Source organism: Peromyscus californicus, unplaced genomic scaffold (assembly GCF_007827085.1).
Source record: "Peromyscus californicus insignis strain IS unplaced genomic scaffold, ASM782708v3 Scaffold_3__1_contigs__length_106647218, whole genome shotgun sequence".
NCBI classification, from domain to species: domain Eukaryota; kingdom Metazoa; phylum Chordata; class Mammalia; order Rodentia; family Cricetidae; genus Peromyscus; species Peromyscus californicus.
In genome coordinates, this window is record NW_026294551.1 from 24,154,480 (window position 1) to 24,178,427 (window position 23,948).

The 23,948-nt window shown below is 42.3% G+C and overlaps 2 protein-coding genes across 2 annotated transcripts in view; one reads left to right on the forward strand and one right to left on the reverse strand.

The window, feature by feature from the left end:
• Positions 1-901: 901 nt before the first annotated feature.
• Zpbp2 (zona pellucida binding protein 2) lies at positions 902-11,605 on the reverse strand. Its single transcript, XM_052758889.1, has 9 exons — positions 11,492-11,605; positions 11,298-11,363; positions 10,092-10,217; positions 8,592-8,753; positions 7,445-7,663; positions 6,677-6,759; positions 3,253-3,433; positions 1,867-2,004; positions 902-1,311 (listed from the first exon to the last, which is right to left on the reverse strand). The coding sequence occupies exons 1-8, from the start codon at positions 11,535-11,537 to the stop codon at positions 1,910-1,912; spliced, it is 978 nt and encodes a 325-aa protein (XP_052614849.1). The 5' UTR covers positions 11,538-11,605; the 3' UTR covers positions 902-1,311; positions 1,867-1,909.
• A 4,960-nt stretch (positions 11,606-16,565) lies between these two features.
• Ikzf3 (IKAROS family zinc finger 3) overlaps positions 16,566-23,948 on the forward strand; it is a 99,222-nt gene continuing 91,839 nt past the window's right edge. The window contains exon 1 of the mRNA XM_052758512.1: positions 16,566-16,693. Within this exon, the coding sequence (XP_052614472.1) occupies positions 16,687-16,693 (7 nt within the window). The 5' untranslated portion in view covers positions 16,566-16,686. The remainder of the gene's footprint in view (positions 16,694-23,948) is intronic.

The following is a 23,948-nucleotide window of genomic DNA, read 5'->3' on the forward strand; positions in this document are numbered from 1 at the left end:
ACACAGAGAAATCCTAGACCACAACAGGAAGACAGACAATCCAATTAAAAAATGGCAAAAAATCTGGACACCAAATAATAACCAACAAACAGAAACAGAGATCAAGTGACCATACAAAAAGACGCTAGGTATCAGACGGCTTAAGAGATTTAAGAATTTGGGAATTAAAACAAAAAGGAAATACCCACTCCCTGTGTTAGAGTAATCATTCCCCACCCCAAAACTGACAGTACCAAATGCTGGTGAGGAGGAGGAACAAGACCATGAAATGGTGACTTTGGCTGCCAGTATTCTTGTCTCTTACAAAACAAGGCATGTCGTACCATCTTAGCCAATCACCACTTTTCTAAGTATTAACTGAGCTGAAACGATATCCACACAAAAATTTGCACACAGATGTTCATGGCAGCTGTATTTATACCATGGAAGAAATTACTCAGCAATAATAATAAGCTATCAGGTCATAAAAAAACATAAAGGAACCTAAAATGCTTAGTGATGAGTGCAAAGAAGCCAATCTGAAGAGTCAATGCATTGTATAATCCCAACTACATGGCATTTAGGAAAAGGTAAAACTATAAAGACAATAAAAAGATAGCCAGGTAGTGTTGTGGTGGTGCACGCCTTTAATCCCAGCACTTGGGAGGCAGAGGCAGGCGGATCTCTGTGAGTTCGAGGCCAGCCTGGACTACGGAGTGAGATCCAGGACAGAGAAACCCTGTCTTGAAAAACAAAACAAAACAAAACAACAAAAGAAGATGCTGATGAGGAGAGTCAAGGACTCAGGATGGATGGAGGGAGCAGAGAGAGGAGCGAGTGAAGCATAGTTTATTTTTAGTGTGGTGAAACTATTTTATATGAAACTAAATGTTGAATACATCACTACACCTTTGCCCAAACCTGTAACATGAAGAATAAAACTTTAATGTGAACCATGGATTACAGCGAATAGTAACAGGGGGGATGTGTGGGGGAGGACAAGTGTACATGGAGGGATATGTGGAGCTACATATCACTTGTTTCATTTTCTGTAAATCTAAGCCTGTATTAAACATGATTCTATGAATTATTAAAAAATAAAATCAAAGAAACTAAAGTAGCTTGTTTAGTTCTAACTTCAAAAGTACTATGGGTGCTGGAGAGATGGCTCAGTGGTTAAGAGCACTGGCTTTTCTTCCTGAAGACTTGGGTTGGATTCCCAGCACCCACATGAGGCTTTACAACCTTCTGTACCTCCAGTTCTGGGGGATCCAATGCCTTCTTTTGGTCTCGGAAGGTACCAAGCACATATCTGGTGCACGGATATACATGCTGGCAAAACAAACATACACATACAATAAAGTAAGTCTAAACACTTTTGTTTTCTTTTCAAAACAGGGTTTCTCTGTGTAGCCCTGGCCATCCTGGAACTTGCTCTGTAGACCAGGCTGGCCTCAAACTCAGATTCACCTGCCTCCACCTTCTGAGTGCTGGGATTAAAGGCGTGAGCCACCATTGCCTGGCATTAAAAACAAATTAAAAGGGATATTCTGTATGTCTTGATAGAAGTCATTTTAACAAATTAATATATGGAAAATAGAAATTTTTATTGTATCATACTTTGCCACTCATTTTGACCTTACTATAGTACCAAGTACAAAGCATGTCTTAGTTTGTAGACAACAGAACATATTTCATTTAAAGCACCCACTAACACTTCACTTCCGTTCATACACTGGGGACACTGAATTAAACTCCTTCTCAGAAATGCCATGTCGATGCTTTTCTGTTGTTTCTAAAACGCACATTCCCAAAGTTTTGCCCTTACAGATCTTATTTATGGATGTATCTATGATGCTCTCAGATGTGAACAAATCTTTGTCCCACCTTCAGAGGCAAGTAACCATGCTTTCATCTCTGGTCTTGAAGTTTATGGGCAAGATTTAGCTCCGTATGAATGGACAGAAACACAGATCTGACAGGTGACATCGACATCAGGACTGAATGTTCCAGGACTACAGACCACTGCAAGGGAAAAACACAAGCCGTCTGTCAGTCAACATAGTTCACAGATACCGCAGATCAACCATACAAAAGCATCTTCAATATTACACCTTTCCTACATAGGACACCCACACTAGTTCAGCCAATAAAGTTGTGAAGATTACCTCAAACTTTGTAATGTGATAACCTTAAAAACGGGAGTGTTGTGGACTATGGCTTTAACTGTACAAAGATGTGTTATATCTGTTTATGCTGCAGAATGTTACTTTAACTATGTAAAGGTGTGTTGCACTTGTTTATGCTGCATTTGTTTAACAATGTAGAGATGTGTTGCTCTGCCTGCCTGAGGCACCCGATTGGTCTAATAAAAAGCTGAATGGTCAATTTAGTTAGGCAGGAGAGGGATAGGCGGGGCTGGCAGGAAGAGAGAATAAGTAGGAGGAGGAATCTAGGCTCAGGAGAGAATGAGAGAAGAGAATGACGGAGAAAAAAAGAGTCGCCTGGGACCAGCCAGCCAGGCAGACGCCAGCCGGGCAGACATGGAGTAGTAGGTACGGAATGAAACAAAGGTAAAAAGCCCCAAGGCAAAACAAGATGAAGAAAAACAGGTTAAAATAAGTTTTAAGAGGTAGTGGGACAAGCCTAAACTAAGGCTGAGCATTCATAACTAATAATAAATCTTTGTGTCATTATCTAAGAGCTGGCAGTCTAAGAAAGCCCGCTACAGGGAAGAGTTAGAATACTGTATTTCCTCTTTTATCAGTATTCGCAAGACCTTCTCAGCGCCTCATTTATAAGAGCCTGCCTTCAGTTTCTACTTTGTGTCCTAGCTCTGTGCTTTCCAGGCAGGACCATTCTGCTGTTCTGCACAGAATAGTATTGTATGTCAGAACATGTAAATGTGTTGTAATGTAAGAGAGAACGGTACAAAGAACATATATTAGGATAATTATATTTAGAATTTGGGCTTTAAAGTTTTTGACTTCTCTTTTCTATGAAAGAATCAATGAAAAGATCCAGTATGCCAGGTGGTGGTGGCACACGCCTTTAATCCCAGCACTCGAGAGGCAGAGCCAGGAGGATCTCTGTGAGTTTGAGGCCAGCCTGGGCTACAGAGTGAGATCCAGGACAGGCACCAAAACTACACAGAGAAACTCTGTCTCAAAAACAAAACAAAACAAAAAAAATTCCAGTTCAATAATCCTAGGTGAGTTATTCATCTTTTCTCTGGAATATACAGACATTTAGGTATTTATATTTTATAATTACCGCAACAGCTAGCACAATTGCTGTGTAGACCTTCATTTTTCCCAAAGCCTGGTCGACAGTTATCTATTCGTACTACTTGAAAACTGTGGTCCACAAAATGCATAGCTGGTATAGTTTTATTAAAGTGATGGTACAAAATGTATGCTTGGCTCCGAAAAAATTCTTCTATCCGATCTCTTGCCTAAGATTTAGAAATACCAGAGAAAATTACAATTACTAATGCAATAACCAAACTCCTTTTCATGAATCACAGGCCATAAAATGTAGCAGAACTATTTCTTGCTCATGCATTAGATGAAGTCCTAAAAAATCTATGTTAAAACCTAAAATTAGTCTAGCTTTGACTTTACTAGTTATTGCTAATTTATACATGAGGAGGTTAAGGAAAACAGTTGGGGATAGCTCAGCTGGCCAAGCACTTTCCTTGCCTGTCATCCCAGTGCTGGGGGGTCAGGAGAGACAGGAAGATTCCTGGGGCTTGCTGGACAGAGAGTCTAGCCTAATCAGGAAGAGACCCTGTCTCAAAGGAGGAGATAGTGCTCCTGAGATTGACACCTGAAGTGGTAACTCTAGCCTCCACACACACTCATGGACCTGCGCTCATGCGCATACACACACACACACACACACACACACACACACACACACACACACACACACAAATTTGTTGTAATATCTTTTTCATACATAGATTAAACATGCTCTCTAATTATCTATGATCATAAAAAAAAAAATAGCCGGGCGGTGGTGGCGCACGCCTTTAATCCCAGCACTCGGGAGGCAGAGCCAGGTGGATCTCTGTGAGTTCAAGGCCAGCCTGGGCTAACAAGTGAGTCCCAGGAAAGGCGCAAAGCTACACAGAGAAACCCTGTCTTGAAAAACCAAAAAAATAAAAAATAAAATAACATAAAATAAAATAAAAACAAAAAGAAAAAGCCAAGGTGTTGGTTCAGCAGTTAAGAGCAATCTCTTCCACGGGATCTAAGTTCAGTTCCCAGCACCCACATGGCAGCTCACAACTGCCTGTAACTCCAGTTCCAGATGATCCTATGCCCCTTCCTGGCCTCCTCAGGCACTAGGCATGCATATGGCACACAGACATACATGCAGTTAAAAACTCAAACACATAAAATACATAAATAAAATTTTAAAAAGAGCAAAGTAAAATAGAAATCAAGGCTTTAATCAGCATTACAAACTAATGTGAATCTGGCTTTGGGACAAACTACAATAATAACTAAGCCTAAATGAGTACTTCTTATACATCATCACATTACAGGCATGGACTCGGGAACAAGACAGGAGAGTGAAGATACTTTTTTTGTTGCTGTTGTTTTTCAAGACAATGTTTCTCTGTGTAGCCCTGGCTGTCCAGGAACTCAACTCTGCAGACCTCACTGGACTCAAACTCAGAGATCCACCTGCCTCTGCCTCCTGAATGCTGGGATTAAAGGCATACACCACCAGGCCTGGCTCGAAGACATTTTTCGGTCTGTTCCCTCAGCCTCTGGAGCCAGCAGTGGGGAGAACAACTACCACATTTCCTATAATGTGATTTTGGAAGTGCCATAAATTAAACCTACGATAATTCGATTGTGAGGCTTAACCATTTAGAAAATGAAGACCAGGGATCCACCTTTCTGCTATGAATAAAATACATAATATGAGCCTGGGAGCTATCTAATATTCCAGAGGTACTGTCTTAGCTAGAGTTTTTACTGCTGTGAAGAGACACCGTGACCACAGCAACTCTTATAAAGGAGAACATTTAATTGGGATGGCTCACTTACAGTTTTAGAGATTTAGTCCATTATTATTATGGTGGGACATGGCAGTGTGCAGGTAGACATAGTGCTGGAGAAGCAGCTGAGAGTCCTCCATCTTGCAGGCAACAGGAAGTAGACTGTGACACTGGGAGTATCTTGAGCATAGGAGACCTCAAAGCCCGCCCCACAGTGACGCACTTCCTCCAACAAGGCCACACCCACTCCAACAAGGCCACACTTCCTAATAGTGCCACTCCCTTTTGGGACCATTTTCTTTCTTTATTTCTCTCGATTTTTTGTTTGTTTTTTGAGACAGGGTTTCTCTGTGTAGTTTTGGTGCCTGTCCTAAATCTCACTCTGTAGACCAGGCTGGCTTCAAACTCACAGAGATACACCTGGCTCTGCCTCCTGAGTGCTGGGATTACAGGTATGCACCACCACTGGGGACCATTTTCTTTCAAACCACCACAGGTACTATCACAAAAAAAAAGAAAAGAAAAGAAAAACCCCACAACCTACTGACATAGCAACAATCTCTGTTCAAAAGACCAAAGCAGCTTGCACAGCCTTGGTGATGTGGGAAGGGGCTTGGACCTGCCTAGACTCAGTGTGCTGGGCTCTGCTGACTCCCCATGGGAGACCTCGATTTGGGGGATGTGGGGATGCGGGGTGGCTTGGGAAAGAGGGCTGGGCGGTGGGAGGAGGGAGGTGAGGGGGGTCTGTGGATAGCATGTGGAGTGAGTAGAAAATTTCTTAATAAAGAAAAATGAAAAAAAAAAAAAAACAAGACCGAAGCAGGCTGGTGAGAGGGCTCAATGGGTAAATGTGCTTGCCATCCAGCCTGATGACTGAGTTCATCCTGAGACTCATATAATGGAAGGAGAGAACTGACTCCAGCAGTTTGTCATGGAATTTTCTCTCTGTGTTGTAACTATTTCTTCATAATAAAAACATTTGAGGGTCTGTAGAGATGGCTCAGTGGTGAAGGCACCTGCCAAGAAACCCGATGACCTGCTCTGATTCCTGGAACCCACACGGAGGAAGAAAGAGCCAATCCTGCAGTTATCTTCTGACCCTCACATATGTGCTACAGCATGTGTGTAACACACAAACAGCAGTGTTTTCGAGACAGGGTTTCTTTTGTGTAGCCCTAGCTGTCCTGGAAGCTGTCCTCTGTGGACAAGGCTCATCTTGAACTCATAAACATCTGCCTGCCTCTGTCCCCCAAGGGCTGGGATTAAAGTGTGCACCACCACTGCCTGGCCACAAACATAATTTAAAAAATTTAAAAGGAATAAACTTAAATTATTCTCTAAAAAAATAGAGCAGTATTGCTGTTTCATATGTATTGATATATACATATATGCACACACACTATATATATATATTGTGTGTGTGTGTGTGTGGGTGAGTATGCTCGTGTGTAAGTATACATATGTGGGTGCGTGCATACCATGGTTTGCATGTGGAGGTCAGAGGACAACCTGAGATGGATTCTTGAAGAATTTTTTTCTTTTGAGATAGGTTTCATGTAGCCCAGGCTGGCCTTGAACTCACCGTGTGGCTGAAGATGACCTTGAACTCCTATTAATAAGACAAAGTATTGACCAAAAGCTTTCCACGTCACTCAAGTGCTTCCCCTCACGATGAGCACTCACCTTGAGGATGTTACGGTTAGTGGCATCTTCACAGTCGGAAGAATCGTTGCACACACTTTTCCAGCCTGGTGCAAAAGGATTCACTGGAGGGGAAAACACGACAGGTACACACCGGCTTGTGAAAGTGTTGAGCACTCTAGTAACGCCCCAAATGCTCTGGCTGGTGTGCAGGCACATGGACATTTAACCCAGCTATCTAATCAAATAGCCAAGTGAGGTGTGCAGTTTGAATAACCCGTGCACTGGGACTTTACTCCATCTGGGGGCTAGTGGAAGTACTACAGGACTTGAAAATGGAAATAGATTGGGTTTGGTTACTCCTTCTTTTATGTCCTCAAAAATAAAAAACAATAAAACATCATTTCTAAAATTGCATAGTTAAAGGCTATGTTAATAAAATGGTACTGACTTTAAATTATAAACAATATAATATTTGAAGGTAATCGACTACTCTGCTGACTTTTTTTTTTTTCTCTGTGTAGTTCTGGTGCCTGTACTGGATCCCGCTCTGTAGACCAGGCTGGCCTTGAACTCACAGAGATCCGTGCCTCTGCCTCCCCAGTGCTGGAATTAAAGGCGTGTGGCACCACTGCCCAGCTTGTCAGCTGACTTTTAAAACCTCAACCAGGCAACAGTATATATTAATGCTTAGCAAACACCTTAAACCTGTTATTTATGAGACCTCTCATATTTACACGGCAATGATTTTTATAATCTATCATGGTTTTCAACTACAGTTATAAAATTAATGTCATAAAATTGTTTCACCTTGAAAGGCTATGAATAGCTCGTACACGAAGTCACGGTCTGGAATTTTAACAGAATGGCACTTATATGATGGTTCTATGACATGGCACGACAAATCAGAGATTAAATTATCCAAGATTTTCTTCAGCACTCTAAAGAGCAGGTCATTATATCTTCCTACACAAGATTTTGTGGTAAAACGCACAGCCATGTGATAAGAATAATCAGGTTCCCGATAGGCTTTAGAAAAAGGTGAGAATAAAAACAATTGTGCCTTGCATTAATTTCTGCTATTAAAAAAATTCAAAAACATGTAATACTAAACATCATTAATCTTGCAAATCAGTTTAGAAAATTTACTTATCTAATAAAATACTCCATAAGTTTGTTTACAAAATACATACAACTAATAATTTTTTGTTTTTTTTTTTTGAGACAGGGTTTCTCTGTGTAGCTTTGGTGCCTGTCCTGGAACTCGCTCTGTAGACCAGACTGGCCTCGAACTCACATAGATCCACCTGTCTCTGCTTCCCAAATGCTGGGATTAAAGGCATGCACCACCACCACCCGGCATAACTAATAATTTTAATGAAAAAATGTCAGTGTCATTTAATGTCTAGCTACTTAGTAGAAGTGGCTTCTGTGAGATGGCAATACAGGCAAGTTAACATATCAAGGAAACACTGGAGGAGCTGAAGAGATTGCTTAATAGTTAAGAGCTGTGGTGCCCAGCACCCACAATCAGGTAGCTCATACCTGCCTATAATTCCATCTCCAGGTCATCCTTTTCTGGACTCTGCTGATACCTGTACTCATATGCACATAATTCACATACATACACATACACATAATAAATCTTAAAAACGTAAGAATGTTTTTGGGGACCTGGAGAGATGGCTCAGAGGTTAAGAGCACTGGCTGCTCTTCCAGAGGACCTGAGTTCAATTCCCAGCAACCACTTGGTGGCTCACAACCATCTATAATGAGATCTGGTGCCCTCTTCTGGCCTGGCGTGGAGACATACATACAGGCAGAACATTGTATACATAATAAATAAATAAATCTTAAAAAAAAAAAAAGAATGTTTTTGGGGGACTGGAAAAATGACTCATTTGCTTCTACAATTATTATATTATATTATATTATAAGTATATAATTATATTGTTACCAAAGATCATAAAGTCATATCTCTTCTTTATTGTAGTTTCTTCTTGGGTTTCTGCTTTGATAGTCTTATATGAAAGAGTACATGTGTAAAGTCCAGACAATGACTCCATAAAATCTTTCACTATCAGTTTTCCTGTGTTTGTTACATTTATTTGGCCATTCCCTAAACAGAAAGAGGGAATTCCTTGGTTACTTAACAGGTAACTTAAACATTATTCAGTAAACTCAGGACTATAAACAAACATGCCAAAAATAAAAATAAAATTTAATAGAATATTCCAACTTCAAAAACCCAATAAAAATTTTTTTAAGACAGGGTCTCACTGTATAGCCCTGGCTGGCCTTGAACTCATGGAGATCTGCCTGCCTCTGCCTTATGAGTGCTAGGATTAAAGGTGTGTAGCACTATGCCCAATAGCACAAAAGAAAATCTTAACTGTCCTATTACTCTATGGAAAAGTTACGCAAGCTGGGTATTCTTGTGAAATCTATGTTAATTTATTTGTTGGCATCTAGTTTTGACTGATTTATATCAGTAATTCAGTAAATTATATATACACATATATATTTACATAAGACACAAATTAATAATGCTGATATCCCAAGGTACTCTTCTAACATGAAAAATTACATATTATCTCACATTACTGGCGTTTCATGGGTAAACTTTAGCAGTTATGAAAAGTTTTGAGCAGCTTTGGGAAGTGAGGTACAAAATTATCTTCCTGAGGGTAGGCAGCACAGTGGAAGCGTGTGCTTGAGAGGGAGACTCTGGATTCAATTCCAAGCACTGGGGAAAAAAAATAACAAAAAAAACCTATCTCTTTGGTTAGCTCAGGCTACCTTCAAACCTGTAATCCTCCGGTCTCAAGCTCTTGAGTATTTCGCTCACAGGCCTGTGCCATCCTTTGGATCTGCTTTAGTTTTTGCATAGGAACAATGTAAGTCATAGGCCAAGAAAATTTCAATTTGTCTACATGTTGAGCAAATTTAATTACAGTTAAAATTACATTTGTTGGGGATGGGAAGTTTGCCCAGTGTTTAAGAGCACTTGTTGCTCTTGCAGAGGACCTGAGTTCTATTCCCAGCACCCACAGGGTGGTTCACAACCATTAGTAACTCTAGTTCCATGGGATCCAATACCCTCTTCTGATCTCCAAGGGCATCAGGCATGCATGTAGTACACATACATTCATGTAGGCAAGAAAATAAAATACACATAAAAATAAAATAAATTTAATAAATGTTTTTTTTTTTTTTTTTGGTTTTTCGAGACAGGGTTTCTCTGTGTAGCTTTGCGCCTTTCCTGGGACTCACTTGGTAGCCCAGGCTGGCCTCGAACTCACAGAGATCCGCGTGGCTCTGCCTCCCGAGTGCTGGGATTAAAGGTGTGCGCCACCACCGCCCGGCTAATAAATGTTTTAAATTCATTCTTTTCAACAATGACAGCACTTTAAAAAAACCGACGTTCACATCATTAAAATACATTAAAATAATTTACCTGTTAATGTATTTTCATTTGGCCCAATCCATAAGTAGGCGGGGTCCACTGTTTCTTTACTAGCACGATTAACATCCATACAAACAAGGACAGGGCTATCCTGATGTAACTTTACATATATTTTCACTGTGACAAAATAAATTTTTGCATAACTACATCATCCAACAAAATAAAGAAACACACTCCTATTGCTTTGTCCCAATGACACCAATTTATTCTTTCTGGATTTCAGTACTTAAAAAGCGGTTATAACATGTTGGTTGCTAGTTGTCATTTAGAAATGAAGTCATTTTTGCTTCTCATAGTAAGCTTTTAAACTGCACCTTGTTGGTCATTTTATACATATATATATATATATATATGCACACACACACACATATATATATACATATACGCACACACGTATATAATTCTGACAGTATATTGAAAAATGTATGTTAGTTCCTTACAATGTACACATTCATAAATAGCTCCAATAATTGTTTGAAGGGATCGTGGAATTAATGTTCAGAGGACGTGAGCTTGACTGACAAACTGTTTCAAAACTGAAAACGTGGTATTTCACCTGCGCTTCCTGTTGTCCCGTGAAGAGTTTACTAGGAAGGTGTTCTGCCGAGATCGATGCTGACTCAATTGGTAGCAGCAGTGACAGTGATCTCACAAGAGCTTTATTTTAAGACCCAATCATTGCAAGAGTCTGAATCTACAAAGGCTATCGTACAATTTGGTGGTGTAGTTGTGGCGCTAGGAAGGGAAAGGCCTTAATTAATGCGGAGACGTTCTAAAAACAATACAATGAAGTGGCTCTAAGTTATCTCAAAATTTTTCCTGTAGGCGTGTGGGAAAGTTAAACTGCAGAGAGTAGTAACAAGGGAGCTGGGGCTTGATGAATGAGTGAGTAGAGCTGGTTACAAGGAGAGACGAGCCTTCCAGAGGGACGTCCACCCCGCTAAGTGGCTTCACCCGTGACAAAGCCGAAGTATTTGGAAGAGAAGTGGCATCAGAGCACTAGAACCCGCGATGAATACTGGGATAGAAGGCTAGCGTTGCTTTGAGGACGAAATGACGCAAACTTCCCGAACTGCAGGGTACAGAGCAGACGGCACACTGGCTCTCTCCCTTTTCCCCTCCAGGGAAGAACCTAGGCTGGTGCACGGCATCCCCAGCTCTGGGGACCGGCCTTGCGTGGGAAGAGGCACTTATTACCTGGGCGTCCTACCGTGCCGTAAACAATGCCTTTGTTACTGAATAAGGAAGGACGTTGCGATCCAACTGCGGAGGAAAGAAAACCTCTGACTTATTAGTGTTTAGAGGACCCAGGGTTGAGCAGGGAGCAGGGCGAGGGGAGGCTGGGCGGGGAACTTCAGGCAGAGGGGAGGAGCCTGCGGGCCAAGCCCCACCTCCTAGGAGAGACCAGAGCAGCGCGGAGAGGGCCCACGCGAGCATCGCGGCTCAGGCACTGGCGGCGACAGCTGGGTTCCCTCCTACCTCAGGCCAGGCCCAACGCCTCCCCATCGCTCCTCTACAGAGCGAAGCAAACCGCCGAGGGCATTTCCCCTACCGGTCCGTGGCTACCACGGGGGCGGCTGCGCCCGAGGGCGCCTGCGTGTTCCGGCTCGGCGCGAGGGGCGGGGCGAGCGCGCGGAGGGCGAGCCCCCGCCTCCTGGCGCACGCGCAGTTGCCGGGCGCCGCACCGGCCGAGCCTTTCGCCCCTCGCGCCGGGTGCCACGTTCCCGCGCTCCGTCTCTAGGGGGCCTGGTGGTGTGCAGAGCGAGTAAAGGAAACGAGCGCGGGACTTCCGGGGACTCCCTCAGGCTAGGGGCTCAAGGAACTGACGCGAGAGCACAGTGGGTCCCTAGGACCGTGGTGGCGCCGAGCAGCCCGAGGATGCTATCGCTTGGGGATCTGAAGAAGGGCGAAGTTTGTGAGAATTTCCTAAAAGCGGGGGGGCCCAGCTCGGGAACTCCCCGGGCTGACATAAAAGGTAGCGTTGCCGGATCTGTCAAAGCTTCACACACTGCGTTCTTCTGGCACACAGAACCAAGATCGCGGAGAGCCTTCCGTGCACCAAAAGGGTGCCCCCAGACCTTCCCACGTGGAGGAAGGTTGGACCTTTATTTTTCAGCTTAGGGTGTAAGATGAGGTAGAGGGACACCCCCTTATGCAAATTTGTTCGGAAGTAACTTTGCTTTAGAAAATGGGCCCCATCGAAAGGCAAGAGCGTATGATCTTTTCCTCAGCTGATGTGAGATAAGTCAATATCAGGGAGGTCCGAAACAGTTTCAGTTCTTCTCCTCAACCCCATGCTGGGACCAAACCCAGGGCCTTCACTGAGCTGAATCGTCAACCTCATCGTGCGTGGATTCCCATCTTGACTACTGTTTAGGTGACCTGAAAGGCCCCATGTATTGTTTATTTCTTAGCAGTAGGACACCAGCCTCAGTAGTGGTTTTGAGTAGGTTGGCAGGTAGAGAGCCCAAGGTTCAGATAGGGTGCAGAATGGTTATTTGGGGTGAGATCAAGGGTTTTCAGTTTTATTTCCTTTGAGCCGAGTCAGTATTTGGACTGTCTCAGATGGTCCAGGAGCAACCTTTGTCAGTAATTTCATTTTTAGTCACTGTTAATTTTATCTATATAGCACAAGCGTGAAATGTGAGTCAATGAGTCAGATCCACCCACTGTCAGTTACTACGTCTAGACTCATGGTTTAGTCTCAACTGTTAAAACTGTGCATGTCTGTCTGTGCACTACAGGCATGCACTGCCCACCGAGGCCAGAAAAGGGTACTGGATCTGGAACTGGAGTTAAAGATGGTTGTGAGCCGGTCTTTGGATGCTGGGAATCAAACAACGGTCCTCTGGAAGTGCAGCCAGCGCTCTTAAGTGCTGAGACACCTCTCATTTCAGATTTAATCAAAGCATTTTCCAAATGTACAATGTGTTATTAACTTCCCACTTATTGCAACGGATTCTTACAAACTTTACGTGTTAAATTTCAACTGCTATGAAAATTTTAAGAATTTTTTTAATTTAAAGAAATTTTTAATTTTTAAGCTATTTTTAAGAAGAGTCTTAAAAATAGAATAGTGGGGCAGGAGAGATAGCTCAGTGGTTAAGAGTTTCTCTGCTTCTCCAAAGGTCTCCAGTTCCAGTATCCAGTTGGACAGCTTACAACAATCTATAACTCCAGCTCCAGGGGATCCAATGACCTCTTCTGGACTCCATGGACACTTGCATTCACTGATACATCCCCCATCCCTCCCATATACACATAATTAAAAAATAAAACTTTAAAAATAGAGTAGTGGTTTGTGTATTGAAAGTATCTGTGTACTCTTTTAAAATAAACTTTGTACTTTAAAAGTTTTATTTATTTGCTTATTTTTGAGACAGGATCTCTCTGTGTATCCTTGGCTGGCCTCACGGAGATCTGCCTGCCTCTGCCTTCTGAGTGTTGGAATTAAAGACATGTAGCACCATGCTCAGCAAGCCTAGAAAAAATAATCTTAGTTGTTATATTACCCTCTGGGAAAGCTACATGAGGTGGGAACACTTGTGAAATCTATGTTGATTTTCTTTATTCTTGACATCTAGTTTTGACTGGTTTATGTCTAATTCAGGAAACAAGAGAGACATTTTATACAAGACATAAATCAATAATGCTGATATCCAAGTTACTATTCTAGCATGAAAATTACGTATTCATACTTCAGACAGATGTATACTCCAGCAGTCTTTTTTTTTTTTTTTTTTCGAGACAGGGTTTCTCTGTGTAGCTTTGCGCCTTTCCTGGATCTCGCGCCGTAGACCAGGCTGGCCTCGAACTCACAGAGATCCGCCTGCCTCTGCCTCCCGAGTGCTGGGATTAAAGGCGTGTGCCACCATCGCCCGGCTTTTTTTTTTTTTTTTTTTTTTTTTTTTTTTGAGACAGGGTTTCTCTGTATAACAGTCCTGGCTGTCCAGAAACTTGCTTTGTAGACCAGGCTGGCCTTGAACTCACAGAGATCCACCTGCCTTTGCCTCCCAAGTGCTGGGATTAAAGGCGTGCACCTCTCTCTATGCCTGGCATGATATAGTGTTATTAATTCAAATTCATACTTTATTCATATTTCCTTAGTTTTCACCTTAGTGCAGCTGGACTGGAAACACAGCCAGGCTTCCATATTACGTTTGTCTTGTCTCCCCAGGCTCCTCTGGGTTATTGACAGTTTCTCAGATTTTTCTTTTTTTTTTCTTTCATTCTTTGTTTTTTGGGTGGGGGGTGTTGACTTTGACAGTTAACAACTGCTTTGATGATCCTGACTTAGCCTTAAATGATGAGGTGTTTTGTGGAAAGCCTCTCTACTGGACTTTGTTGATGTTTCTTCTCATTACTTTATAGTATTGTGGATTTTTGTGAGGACAGCAGCTGTAAAATGACATTCCCAGTACGTCGTATCAGTGATAGTACTAACATCATGCTTTATCATCTTTGATGTTAAATGTGTTCAGCTGGTTGAAGGAGCGGTTGTCAGGTTTTCCCACTGTAAGTTACCCCCTCCCTCTACCTACTTCACTGTTTGGAAGGATGGCACTATGTGGTCCTTACACATACAGAGAGAGGGGAGATCGATGCTCCACCTACTTGAGGGTGGAGTAGCTAAATAATCTGATTTTTATTTATCCCTTCAAGTATCTGTAGTCTGGAATAATCGTGTACAGCAGATAACAGTTTACTGTTACATATAGAGAACATTGTAACACAAAGTGTTAAACAATGTAACACAAAAGTTTCTAACTTTTAAACAACCAATTAACTATTCATCCTTATCATCCCTGTGAAAGTTTACAGTTCCTCTTCTGCTACTTTTGATGTGCTATTTTTGCTTTTAGAAACTAACAAACAACAAATTTCCCCTTTCAGTACTAAAATTAAACTAGTGTTTAGAGTATTTCTCTGAACTCCATATTTTCCTGCAGAACTCTAACTCATATGTCCAACTCGATGCTGCTGTGGTTCTGTGATTGTAAAGCCAGTTCGAGCCACTCATATGTTATATATGCATATGTGCGTAAACATAGAATTCCCACAACATAGTATATATATACATAATGCAGACTGCCTATACCAAGGCACCAGTTAACATGAACTTAGGTTCACAAAACATCAGTGTGCTCACTTAACTCACGAGTATGATTTTTGGATGTGGATAACTGATGACTGATGTACAAATCCTCAACCTTAAATCTCACATGAGTGTGTGTATGTGTCTTTTTCAGACAGGATCTCTCTCTTATGCAGCCCCTGGCTGTTCTGGAATTCGATCTGTAGACCAGGCTGGCCTGAAAATTCAGAGTGCTGAGTGCTGGGACGAAAGGGTTTGCCACTACACCTGCTTCATATGTATATATATATACATACATATGTTTGTATAATAACAATATAATTTTCTAGTGAGGATGACAGGGGAAAGTGGGATCATTCCTTCAACACTATTGGGCATCATCCCTCGAAGTGAAGTGCCCATTTGAGAGTGTCATTTTAAGGCTTCAGTGTGATGGTGATGAAACACTCTGCTTTGAAAAACTGTTGTTACTTCTCCTTCCCCTCCTCCAGTCAAGTGTTTTCCTCTCTAAAGTGCAGATGATGGGAAACGGTGTTGACTGATAAGTCTCTGTGAGCCAACACCTCCCCTAGATTTACTTCAGCCACCCCACATAGCTCCACTCTTTACTTTTCTGACACATCATATGTGTATTTTTGTAAAGTGTCATATTTAGAAGAAAGAAGATTCGTAGGAAATGAACACATATGTAGAGCTGTCTTTTTTGAGCAGTGGCAAATCAACCAGTTCTCAGAAAGGACAGCAAAATGAGAGAATTGTTCCCTCAAGTGAAACAGCTGGAGTGCTGTAAATGCCAAGGTACTTTTGAATTATCTCTATAAATCTGGGCCGAGGACTTTTAAAGTTTTGTTTTCTGAGAAAAGGGCTCATACTGTAGTCCAGACTGGCCTGGATGGACTTCATGGCAAGTCTCCTGCCTCAGCCTCTCAAATGCTGGGATCACAGTGGTGGGCTACTCCATCTGAAATGAAAAAACCCAAGGGTGGGGAAAACCTCCATAAATAACTCAATAAAGTGAGTTCTCATGGACAGTTTTCATGACTCTCATCCCCGGAGTCTAGATGAAAAGTTCCCGATCAGTCCGTGTCAGGCGAATCTGGAAGGTGGGCTTTGTCACACCTCTCTCCCTGCGACAGCGCCCTCCTCCCCGGTGTGTCTGAAGGAGCGGTCCAGAGACCATCACGGAGGCACTGTTTCCACCCGGTCAGGGTTCCTCAGGCTTGACATTCAAAAGTGGGTTGAGGGTGCGGAACCCGCGGGCGCTCCGAGCGCGCTTTAAAGCGGCCGCCAGCCAGCGCCGCTGTAACCCCGCGCACCGGCTGCTGGCCGGCTCCCGAACTGCAGCTGCGCCGACCGACGCCACCGAGCCATCCCCCGGCCTCCCCGCGCCCGGAATCTCCCGCCGGCCGCGCGGGTCCCCACGGCAGGAGCACGTGGAGCGGCCGCGGAGCCTGAGCGACAGCTGCAGCCCGAGCGACCCCGGCCGGCGACATGGAAGGTGAGGTCCGCGCGGCTGCGCCGGGCTCGGAGCAGCCCCAGCGAGCGGTGCGCGCAACGGCGCGGCTTCCTCCTGAATCTCGGTTTTGCTTCTATTTATTTCTTTTTGTTAATTTAAATGCGTGTCGGTTCTCAGACACCCCCTCCCCCAGCTTGGGAAAGTGCTAAATTCTCTTCAGTTCTATTTCTTAGGGGTTGCGAGACGACGGGTGTGTATGGGTCGCCTTGAATCTTCAAAGGAAGGGCACTCTTGAGGCGTCCCTGAATTTGGCACCGAGCCTGAGATGTAGTAATCTTGTTTTGGGACCACGGCCTCAGTGTCCATAGGAATTACGTTCATCAGAGTTACCCGTGGCTACTTTTCTGTAATGTGACTTTTCTGTGAATTCTGTCTTAGGGGCAAAGGGCTCATTTTAAAGTGATGGCACTTGTACTTAGTTAGCTTGGAACTCAGTTGTCTCTATGAACTTTTTAAAAAGCCCAAAACAAAAATAAGACTCATGTTAAGGATTTCATTTCGGAAGTTAAAGCTTTGCTTCTCGGAAGCTCCGCAGTATGAACTTCCTTAAGATAAGTGCAATTTCACATTTTCAACAAGTGTTTCTAAAACTCTGAAGATGGAAGATTCGGCTCAACCTTGCGGGGAGGAGAGGTGGTGTTTAGAAAATCAGAAGTTGAGCAGTACATTCATCAAACAAAGAGGCTGACACTGAACTAATTAAATGGTGATCTGATAAATATTAGGAATATCACAGATGTTTTCTTCATAATGGCTGAAGAACTTTTAAAATAGGAGACTTGGTCTTTGGCATCTTCATTTAGTTCTAGGGTATGGGAAGCTATGAAATATGATTGAATAGTTTGGGACAGTTACGGATGGTAAAATTTTTGTTAAATGTGAGCACACACAGCCCTCAGTTCTCAGTTTCTGCATGGGTACGCTTGCTGTAGTGCTGTTTGCTTCCTCCCCCTTCTTCTTCTTCTTCTCCTTCTCCTTCTCCTTCTCCTCCTCCTCCTCCTCCTCCTCCTCCTCCTCCTTCTTCTTTTCTTCTCCTTCTCCTTCTGATCATGTAAACATATTTTTTTCTCTCAGTAAAATGACAAACTGTAATGCAGTGAACAGAAATTTTTAAATGTCCACTGTTCGATGATGCTTCAAACATTTTCTCTTGTGAAAAAAAAATATATGCTTCTAATGTTTTTAATTGTCAAGGCTTAAAAAAATAACACCAAAGTTTTTGACATTGGAATAATAATCTATGAAGTGTAATTTTTTACATGTAAAAGTTTCTTTATTCAAGAACAGAGAAAAAAGTTGGTATTGTGTATATTATGGGAAATTTTATTTATTTATTTATTTATTTATTTATTTATTTATTTATTTATATTTGTAGTTTTTTGAGACAGGGTTTCTCTGTGTAGCTTTGTGCCTTTCCTGGATCTCGCTCTGGAGACCAGGCTGGCCTTGAACTCACAAAGATCTGCCTGGCTCTGCCTCCCGAGTAGTGGAATTAAAGGCGTGCGCCACCACCGCCCAGCGGAAATTTTATTTTTTTCCTCTTTTTTTTTTTTTTTTGGTTTTTCGAGACAGGGTTTCTCTGTGTAGCTTTGCGCCTTTCCTGGAACTCGCTTTGGAGACCAGGCTGGCCTCGAACTCACAGAGATCCGCCTGGCTCTGCCTCCCGAGTGCTGGGATTAAAGGCGTGCGCCACCACCGCCCGGCTGGAAATTTTATTTTTAAAACAAGCTCTCATATCTTAATTATTACACATAATCTCTTTTCCTGAAGTTACTAGTTAGCTCTCCAACACCATTTTCCTAGTCCTAACCATGTCATTCATTAAGAATAATGTAAACCCACACTGGAGTATTTCTGTGCAAATGTTATTTTCTCATTAATTATTCAGGATGAAATACAGACACTATCTAAATAATGTATTTTAGGGTATGGATGTCCTCCCAGGCTTTGCAATGAGACAGGAAGACTTTCTGAAGAAGAAAGTAATGAAAACTCGTATAACTCAACATTTGTAGACTATATGTAGGAAAAGAATGTATAGACTATAGGTTAGTGACTTAAAGAAGTTGTAAATTTGGGTGGCTAGATTAAGATTAATAGGCCGAGTGGCGGTGGCACACTTTTACCCAGCACTTGAAAGGCAGAGGCAGGCGGATCTCTGTTAGTGAGAGGCCAGCCTGGTCTAGAGTGAGTTCCAGGACAGGCTCCAAAAGCTACATAGAGAAACCCTGTCTCAAAAAAACAGACAAACAAAAAATTAATAGATACATTGAGATAGATGTCATATAGTATATTTAATACACAACTTAAGCATTTAGATAAAAATAAAATTTAAAAGGTTAATAGTGTGAGCTTGGCCATTTTAACGTTAGTTCCTTGAAGACAGAATAGTTGATGTAGTAAAATAACTAAAGATAATCAATCTCTACTAATTAGACTAATCTGGCTAATTTTGATTGTTTGTTGAGACAATGCAGGGTTAGCCTTGAACTCACTATGTAGCCTAGGCTGGCTTCAAGCTCATGGCAATCTTCCTGCTGTAACCTCATGAGCGGTGAGATTACAGGACATGCAGCACCACATTGGCTCATATTTTTTGATATTTAAAATAAAATGCTTTGGCCAGACGGTGGTGGCACACGCCTTTAATCCCACTACTCGGGAGGCAGAGCCAGGCAGATCTCTGTGAGTTCAAGGCCAGCCTGGTCTACAGAGCGAGATCCAGGACAGGTACCAAAACTACACAGAGAAACCCTGTCTCAAAAAAACCAAAATAAATAAATAAATGAAATACTTTGTGCTATTTTGATATTTGGTGTTACAGAGATTTGGCCTGTACCATCCCTCTCTCTCACTAATGTAAGAAGTAAAATGCCTTAGGAAATACCTTTGTTTCTGCCTAATTTGGTGGTCAAAGTAACATACTACAGTTATTGTGAAATGCAAGACAACACTGTCGTTCTTCCAGTAGATAAAGTTACTCTTTCATTCGTTTATCTTTGCGTTCATCAACGGATGTTTTTGGGAAGTTTTCTCTGTGTGAAGATGTCAGATGAAATAAGCCTTTAAAATAGGAATCTTGGGCTGTATCGTCTTTTCATAAAAAAGAAATCTGCCATGTAATAATGAGGAGTTAGTCTGACTAAAGTTATAACATTTATTTCCTCACAGTCAGTGACTTCGCTATCTCCTACCCCAGAGCGAGGTATCACTAATTGCGTGGCTATTGGTGACTAATCCTGCAACAGCATCTCTTTCATCTGGAGTGGTTAAGAGAATAGGCGATTCACAACGGGGACTTTCAGAAGTAATGGTGGATCCCTCACTTAATATAAAGCCTTCACTTTAACCATATGGAAAGTTTTTTTTTTTTTTGTTTGTTTGTTTTTTTTTGGTTTTTTGAGACAGGGTTTCTCTGTGCAGCTTTGGAGCCTTTCCTGGAACTCGCTCTGTAGCCCAGGCTAGCCTCGAACTCAGAGAGATCTGCCTGGCTCTGCCTCCCGAGTGCTGGGTTTAAAGGCGTGCGCCACCACTGCCCGGCTGGAAAGATCTTTTTGTTTTGTTTTTTTTTTTTGTTTGTTTGTTTTTTGTTTTTTGTTTTTTTGGTTTTTCGAGACAGGGTTTCTCTGTGTAGTTTTGCGCCTTTCCTGGAACTCACTTTGTAGACCAGGCTGGCCTCGAACTCACAGAGATCCGCCTGGCTCTGCCTCCCGAGTGCTGGGATTATAGGCGTGCGCCACCACCGCCCGGCTGGAAAGATCTTTTTAAGTGTGTGTCTTTTAGGCTTATTTATTTTATGTGTATGTGTGTTTTGTCTTCATGTATGTATATGTACCACATGCATGCCTGGTGCCCATGGTGCTGATGGAGGTCAAAGAGGGTATTGGATGCCCTGGGACTGGAGTCACAGGTGGTTGTGCACCAACAGAGGGGTGCTTGGAACAGAACCAGGGTCCTCTGAGAAAGCAGCTTGTGTTCGTAACTGCTGAGACATCTCTTCAGTCCCAAGTGTGTGTACTTTAAACAGCTTCCTGCTTTATAAAGAAGGTGCAAAGCAGAGAACTAACTATCCCAGTACCTCTGGGTCATGCCATAGGCTACTGGGCATTTGTTCTATGTTTCGCTCTTATGGGGGATTTTAAACTGCACGGAACTCAACGCCCCTGCACTAAATAGTCCCTTATTATGCAGTTTTTTTGCTGCTGGCTTCTGTTGCTTAGTTCAGTCTATGGATTTCGTGGTAACCATTTTTTTAGTCCTTTTCCATGTTCCAGATAGTAGAGGTTAATAGAGACTTGGCTTCTAGGTGGTGTCTCCTTGCTCTGTGTTATGAGTGTATCGAGGTTTTTTTTTTTTTTTTTTTTGGTTTTTCGAGACAGGGTTTCTCTGTGTAGCTTTGCGCCTTTCCTGGAACTCACTTGGTAGCCCAGGCTGGCCTCGAACTCACAGAGATCCACCTGGCTCTGCCTCCCGAGTGCTGGGATTATAGGCGTGCGCCACCACCGCCCGGCAAGTGTATCGAGGTTTTAAGCAACCACAGCCATCAAAATGTCATGGGCTTCTGGTAGAGTGTAATTTTAAAAATTCTGTTTGCACTTTCTATAATCTAATAGTGCATCTCACACTTCCACATCTTTCCTAACACCTCACCCCACCCTCACTGGTGGACTCGGGTCTAAGCACTGTCACCATAAAAGTCCCACTGATAACCTCCTTCCGATGACTCCCCCCGACCAGTACCTCACTTCCCTCCACTTGTGCCGAAGCCATCTCCTTTCTGGAGATACTTCTACTATAGTGTGTGAAAATTATGATTGCTTTAGCCTTCCTGTGGGCTTTAGTGTTTTTGTTGTTGTTGTTGTTGAAAGAGGGTCTCACGGTGTAACAGAAGCTAGCCTCAAATACATGATCCTCCTGCTTCAGCCTCTTGAGTTCTGGGATTGCAGATGGTTACCACACTCAGTGAGAGACTATTTTTACTTACTTATTTGTTTATTTGTGTGTGTGTGTGTTGTAGCATGTGTGTGGATCTGCATGTCCACGTATGTGGAGGCCAGAGGTTGGTGGCCCATGTTTTCCTCTGTGATTCTCCGCCTTATATTTGAAACAGTTTCTCACTGGACTCAGCTGGAGTGGCTGGCTGGAAAGCCTTAGGGATCCTCTTGTCCCTGCTTCCACACTGCTGGGGTTACTGGCACACACTGCCCTACCTGGATTTTTATGTGGGTGCTGGGGTTCCAAACTCTTGTCGTCTTCCCGTCCCTTTGTTTCACTCTTGCGTGACCGTTGCCTGGTTAGAAGGCTATCAGAGTTTGTTGTGTTCAGTGAAGAAACCAGTACTGAAGACAGTTGTTTATGATGTTTATTTAAACTTCGTATTACATTTATTTGTGGGGGGAGCACATACATGTCCAGCACACATGTGGAGGTCAGAGGATAACTAATGGGGGTCGGTATTCTCCCTCCACCATGTGGCAGTGAGTTCTGTAGCAATTATGGTTGTCTGATATTAGGCCCCTGGTCCCCAGAGCTACATAACTTCCTTTGTTACACACAGCTTCCTAACTCCATCTTGGTACTGTGGGTGTTATGCTCTAGCAGTCAGACTTTGAGAAGTATATGGACCAATAGTTTGCAAGAAGCATTTGTCTAAATCAGTTATGTGTAGTAGAGTCAAGGGAGCCAGGAGGGAGAAGCTATTCATAACCAGAGTAAAGCAACATTCCTCAAGCTTTCCTCAAAACCCCTTTCACTCGAGAAACTTTTAGGTGTGTATAGATAATTCTATAAAATAAGTGTACAAATCAGACACAGGATGATCATAAACCTGAAATAAAATTATTATTTTAAAATAATTGTTTAGTATTTATATAATTTTATCATTTATTAAGATAATGTTAAAATTTTCATATTAATGAAATGGATTTTTTATTTTTATAAAGAAGTTAAATCTTGGTCAAGTATTTAATGTGGCAGGACAGAATACTGTCAATGTTTTTCATACTTGATTGATACTTTTCTTTTATAGTTGTCAATACTGAGAACACTGCTTTATATAAACACATAGAACAAAATGGCCAATGTGTATTTAGGACCATTTTAGAAATTATTGTCTAATTTCAAGTCTAAATTTACTTAGTGGTTTAATTCAGCAACTTAAATAGCAATTTTACAAATTTTTATCTTTATTTTTTAGTGTGTGTGTGTGTGTGTGTGTATGTGTGTGTGTGTGTGTGTGTGTGTGTGTGTGTGTGCAGTACATGTGGAGGCCAGAAGAGGGCATGAGATTCACTGGAGCTGGAGCTACAGGAGGTTGTAAATCACCTGATGTGGGTGCTGGGAACCAATGAACTGTGTTCTCTGTGAGAGCAGCAAGTGCTCTTCATTGCTGAGCCATCCAACCCTCAAACAGCAATTTAAAAAAACCTTGCATTCTAATACAATCCAATTCAAAGATATACCTACTTATCACTTACATCCTGGAGATGATGGTAGGCAAATATTAAAAGTCTTTATTTTTCATAATTAAACCATTATATTCCCATAAAAGGAGAAAATTATCTATAGTTAAAAAAAAAGCCATGTGGTGGTGCACACCTTTAATCTCAGCACTCTGTAGGGCAGGTGAATCTCTGTGAGTTCGAGGACAGCCTGGTCTACAGAGCTAGTTCCAGGACAACCAGGGCTACACAAAGAAACCCTGTCTCAAAAACCAAACCAAACCAAACCAACCAACCAAACAAACAAAATGAACAAAACAAAACCAAATCCACCCTGCAGCAATTCATAGTCTACATAAACTCTAGTTTGACCCAGGGTATTTCAGGTAGCGTCGGTTGGCATTTGTGGCTTGATGGTATACACAATGCCAAGTGCCATGTGGTAGAACCAAGAATGTCTTGAGGTTTCATGATGTGACACAGCCGAGTCCTGCCACAAACACCAAGAACTCATTACGTTTCCATTGTGACTTAATTTGTGGTCATTACACATTCAGAACTGTTTTGCTGTTGCCAAGGTCTTAGGGGGCCCCACGCTGAGTTATGTGACCCACTGTTTAAGAAGCCATGGTGTGGAGTGGCTCTTGCTTTGTGAGTCTTTGCATCAGAACAGGGTATTTTGGACTGTCCTAACAACACACGTCTGCATGCTACTGTTTATCTATTTTACGTGTGTGGGCTTTTGCAACACATGTGTGACTGGTGCTTGAAGAGGCCAGAAGAGAGCAGCAGATGGA